Genomic DNA, 5,433 nt, shown 5'->3' on the forward strand with positions numbered 1-5,433 from the left:
TTCTTTTTTTTTTTTTTTTTTTTTAATTTAATTAATTAATTAATATATATATAAGCCTGTCTGTGGAACTATTTACTGTAATTACTTGACTTAATTCTAAGTGAAGAAGCATATTCATTTAACTACCATGTATGAAGGGTTTTTTTTTTTTTTTTTCCTTGTGAATGAAAATTCAGATATTAATCAGATGACCATTGTACTTATTCCCTTTGTTGCTCTCTTTGCAGGTTTGATGGAGATGGGTGCGTGATTTTCTGTTCCCTTATTCCAAAGAGTATTTCTTTTAAGTTTTCTTGAAAAAGAGTTCAAAGATATAACTTTAGTACCACTTTTCCCACTCTAGAATACCATTAATGTTTCTCTGCTTTGTGTCTTTAATTTATGGTTGCTTTTTAGTGGCTACTCAACGCCCAATTCTCTACATTATAAAAGTATTTCTGTCACATACTCTGAAGGAAAAAGCTCCATATAACAAAGAAAAAAAAATGCCAATTGGCTGCTCTATGTAATTTTCCTTAGTCATCATATATGGTGGCTATATGTGCAGTAAACTCTTGTAGTTCATTCTTTAGTTGGCCAAGATCATTTGGATTTTATATGGTGCCTAGTTCTGAGAAATTCACTGAAAATACCATGGATGGTCTGACACAACTACAGTTTGGCAGTGGAGCCAAATGAATAATTTTTTTAGTAACTGAAATTACATAATTGAAGTCCTTTAAGAGGTAAAATGATACATTACTTCTTTTCCCCCTTCCACACTTACTTGAGGTTCCTTCCATTTGATTCATATACTATCTTGACATTAAATGCTGAAGTTTTACTAGTTTAACTACATTGAATTGCCAAATCGAGCCTGCCAATGAGCTCTAGCTCAAATGGCACCTCCTCCCCTTGTAAGAGTAAGGTGGAAGGTTAGGTCATGGTTTCAAGACTCACTAGGTGTGTGTGTGACTTATCAATCAAAAAACAAACAAGAATAACCAAATCGAGCTTCTTAAGAATGAAAATTTTCCCTATGATATTTCTCTGTGGCACACGTGCCAAGCCAGAATATCTTATTGAATGCAACTGTCATGCTAACTAGTGAGTTACAAGTTGCCATGCTAACTATTTAATGCAACTACATTGTCCTATTGTTTATGAGTTGTGGTCTATGATGTTCGCCATGTTTGGTATCTATTGGGCAATGCCAAAGATTGTGGTTGAGGTCCTTGCATGTTGGCAAGGAAATTTGGTCATCATCGTAATGGTGTTATTTGGATGGTTGTCCCTCGTTGTTTGATGTGGTGCATATGGCAGGAGAGAAACAACCAGTGTTTTGAAGATCTGAAAGACCTATAGCTGATTTAAAACTTTTCTTCTTTAAAACTCTATCGGATTGGATGTCCATCATAGGAAGTTATTCTATATTTTTGGTCTATGATTTGATGGATGCTTGTAATTTATGTATTTGATTATTTTGGTCCCCTGCTGTATACTTCCTGTATACTTGAGTGACTCATTATTATGTCTTAGAATAAAATTTTCTTTACTTATTAAAAAAAAAAAAAACTAGTGAGTTACAAGTGTTTATGATTTCTAATAATACCTGTTCTTAAGAGTCAAAAATAATCATGATGTAATCAAAACAACTTTGAACATGCTGGTGAAATGTTCAATCATCAGGATTCAAAAGAAGATGTTTAGCTTGTTCTTCTTTATGATCCCTTGGCAAGCTTAGGTGTCACTCTATTAGTGAAGGGGGAAAGGAAACTTGATTTTAATTTACCCATGTTATTTGCTATTTTCAAGGTGTTTGTTAAACTATTTAGTCTTGTATTGTGGTTGGTTTTGGTGAGTCGTGTGTCTGTTTGTTCAGTAGACAGCTGTTGATTGTTTATAACTATCCTTGCTAGTTTACTGCTCTTGGATATATTGAAATTGGTCATGTTTCAATGTGTTTTGTATTCTTTCCACTTTTTCTTTAATTTTAGAGGTTCATGAATGTTAGTTTATCCAATACTAGACTGTTAAAGCAAGAAGGGATTAGGTGATATCTTTAACTTTTTCAGCATGATTCATGGTTTGCGCATCAAAGATGGGAAAGCAACCTATGTCTCCTGCTATGTAAGGACATCTAGCATCAAACAAGAAGAGTATTTTGGAGGTGCTATATTTATGAAGGTATACCAGTAAGCTGTGGGTTTCTTTTTTTCTTATTTTTATTTCTGGTATGTTCATTTGCATGGTTAACATCAGTAGGATATGCCCCCTTTTTTAGTTACATGTTTTGCCTATGCATAATTAAAAATCTTGAATAGATAATCATCAGTTGTATATGTTTGATTTGTTGGTCCTGTTGTATACATATTTTTTTCCTTTTTAAATGTCATTACAGATTGGAGATCTTAAAGGTCTGTTTGGATTATTCATGGTGAACATGCAATTACTGAGAGCAAAATTGAAAGTATTAGATGTCTCATACGGATATGGAACAGGTTAGTTCGTCTAGTATTCAAAGTTTGCTCAAAGGAAAATAAATCTGCTGAAATTGTGCACAGAATTTTTAGTAGAGTTCAAAAACATTATCCCATATATAATTTTGCTTAATTTTCTGGTTGCTCGGGTTCTTCTTTGTTGGGTAATAGTGTGTGTATAGTTCTTCTATCCATCAACTCCCCATGTATTAGGATGCAAGTACAGGGCTAGGTTTCAAAGAATGAAGTGTCCAATCGCATACCTCTTTCAGACCTTGCCTGGCAAATATGTTTACCTAACATTGTTTTGCTCAACTCTTTTTCGTTTTATTTATTTATTTATTTATTTATTTATTTATTTATTTTTAATTTGCTGAATATTGTGGTGCACACTTGCACATATTTACTTCCTTTATTTCAATTATCAACCCCCCGGCAATACCCAAAAAAAAATATTATTATTTTTGGTGGGTAAGATTTGAACTTAAAACCTACCAATTTTTTCCTGGCCTTTACCAGCTGAGCCAGAAGTTTGTATTACTTAGATGAATATGCTCCCTTCCTTTAGTAGACACATATGTATTTGTCGAATATCTCTAATACATGCACCACGCCAAAGTCTGTGCTTAAACATGTATATTGGGTATCTCTGCACATTTTTTTTCGTGTTTAGATAATCCTGGTGTGAAGTGCAAGGCATCAAGTATTTGCCTCCTGTGTACAGCTAATACAGCTCTGGTGTATCATCATGGGAAACTTCTAGCACTTTCTGAGGCAGATAAACCTTGTAAGCTTGTCTTCTTCTTGTGTTTTTCATTCTAAAAAATTAAAATGAAAAGGGTTGGTCTTCCTCTGGATTTCCATTCATATGATGTAACCGCTCTATTCTTTCATGGTGGGCAAAAGGAAATACGGAGCAATGCCAATTTGGTTGTCATATATGGACTCCATCAGGTAATTTGGTGGTATGTCCTCGCTTCTGATGTGGGATTGAAATTGTCTTCATTACTTTATTTGGATGCTGTTAAAGTTTTGGAAGATGGAGATCTCCAAACGCTTGGTATGCTGGACTATGACAAGAGTTTGTCACATTCTTTTACTGCTCATCCTCAGGTTGACCCATTCACTGGTAAGACATCCTCATAAAAGCTATTTAGCAACCATGGTAATGGAAGAAGTCCTTTTAACTTACAAAACCTTCCATGCAGGCAAGATGTTTACATTTGGCTATTCACAAACACCACCATATATCACCTACAGAGTAATTTCCAAGGATGGTTTCATGTATGACCCAGTACCAATAACAATATCAGACCCCTTCATGTATTAACACTTTTGAAGTTCTAATTAACTTAACACTTAAAAATTAAATTTCTCATCTCTTGATTCTCTTAGTCCCCTTTGGGATTAAATTTCTATTTTGTTGAATATAGAGTTCCTTAAATGAATTCTTTTGCTTTGAAAATCTTGATTGGTTGATATATGTGGACGTGTATGTTTCCTAGGTTTTAATGATAGAAAAATTGTTCTCTCTAACTGTAGTTTCTTTCCCAAGATTCTAAGTTTGAAATATTGATAATTGAGCCCATGTGCTCACTAATTTTGGGAAACAAAAGCTTCGTTTAGAAGTCTAGTACAATATTTTGCTTTAGGGGTTTTAAAATATTTCTATGGATACATATATATGTTTAAGTGTTTGGGTTAAGCTCAACCTGATTTGTCCTTACTTGAGTATTTGAAAAATTACCCTCAAATCCTCTTTTAACCAAACAAAAAAAAAAAAAAAAAAAAAAAAAATCACTACTTTGAAACCTAGAAATATATCAGTGCTTCATTTCAGTCAATTTTCTTGAATAGGTTTTTAATCAAATTTCACCTTTAGAAAGAACACCTTGTCTACAAAATATATCTTTTGTCTCTATTATTGTCTTATTTTCTACCATAGTTTAATGGTCTAGAGCTTAACATCATTTTTTTTTCATGTGGTTGGAAGAGTACACAATTTTAGTGGAATCTCATTTTTACATTTTGTCATGTTCTCCATTGCTTACTTCTATAAACTTGGGAAATATTTTTCTGGCCATTGCTGTCAGGCTTGAATAACCAATCCATGGAAAATTTTCACAATTCCTTGCCATTTTCAAACTTTGGCTAGCTTGAGGATGCAGCATGCATTGTCACTGCAGTTGTTCGTAATTGGCCTCATAGCAATATGCATTTGAAAGAATGAACTGAGCATAAAAGGGTAACTTGGATGAAGAGAGAGTGTATTGGGGTTACAATGCTGATATTAGGATCATTTTTTATTATTATTATTAGTTTATTACTCTTTTACTTGAAGAATATGGCAGCAACTGTAGAAAACATACTTGGTTAGTCTGCAGATTGCTTGAAATTCCTCTCTATGAGCTCGAAAGCTAAGACCCACTTGGTGATTTCTTTCTTTGTTATTTTTGTTGAAATCCACTTTAATGTCATAACTATTTGCTGTAATCCTAGAGTTGTGTATTCTTAATGGTTTGGTGTCTTTAGCATTTGTTCTAGAGAAGATTGTTGTAAACTCTTACTCAATAGTGGAAGATTTGTACTGGACTTGGTCTTGCGGTTTTTTCCCTTCCCATTGGATGGTTAAAAAATTTGATGTCTTGGTTGTAGATTGTTGTTGGATATTTCTGTTTGAGTTGATTATTGTGCATGCCTACTTCATTTCAAGTGACCATAGAATTTGTACAAAAGGTAAAAATCTATATATTACTAAAAGCTGAAGCGTAATGTTTAATGCTGCTGCTCTCACGTTGCGCCACATTAGCTGCCACGTCATTCTTTTTTTTCTTTTCCTTTTTTAAATATAATTTGTCCTACAATTTTAAAAATGGTTTTTACAATTTTCAGCCCTATAAATGCAACCCACTACTTATTTTTTTACTTCCACCATCACTCTATAATAAATCCAGCCCACTACTTCTTTATTTAC

The 5,433-nt window shown here is 33.4% G+C and overlaps 1 protein-coding gene across 1 annotated transcript; it reads left to right on the top strand.

Moving 5' to 3' along the window:
• The first annotated feature begins 229 nt into the window (after positions 1-229).
• Positions 230-5,062, top strand: LOC112038188 (carotenoid 9,10(9',10')-cleavage dioxygenase 1-like). The gene is made up of 6 exons (XM_065774981.1): positions 230-242; positions 2,055-2,166; positions 2,381-2,480; positions 3,184-3,246; positions 3,478-3,588; positions 3,668-5,062. Exons 2-6 carry the CDS (start codon positions 2,056-2,058, stop codon positions 3,787-3,789), a joined length of 507 nt encoding a protein of 168 aa, XP_065631053.1. The 5' UTR covers positions 230-242; position 2,055; the 3' UTR covers positions 3,790-5,062.
• Positions 5,063-5,433: the final 371 nt, after the last annotated feature.

This window comes from Quercus suber, unplaced genomic scaffold, assembly GCF_002906115.3.
Source record: "Quercus suber isolate HL8 unplaced genomic scaffold, Cork oak 2.0 scaffold_102, whole genome shotgun sequence".
Classification (NCBI taxonomy): domain Eukaryota; kingdom Viridiplantae; phylum Streptophyta; class Magnoliopsida; order Fagales; family Fagaceae; genus Quercus; species Quercus suber.

Excerpts from the sequence above, each read along its gene's own strand:
- LOC112038188 (XM_065774981.1), top strand. The coding sequence starts at position 2,056 with ATGATTCATGGTTTGCGCATCAAAGATGGGAAAGCAACCTATGTCTCC. Across the intron at positions 3,247-3,477 it reads TTCTGAGGCAGATAAACCTT|ATGCTGTTAAAGTTTTGGAA; the intron begins GTAAGCTTGTCT and ends TACTTTATTTGG. Across the intron at positions 3,589-3,667 it reads TCAGGTTGACCCATTCACTG|GCAAGATGTTTACATTTGGC; the intron begins GTAAGACATCCT and ends CCTTCCATGCAG.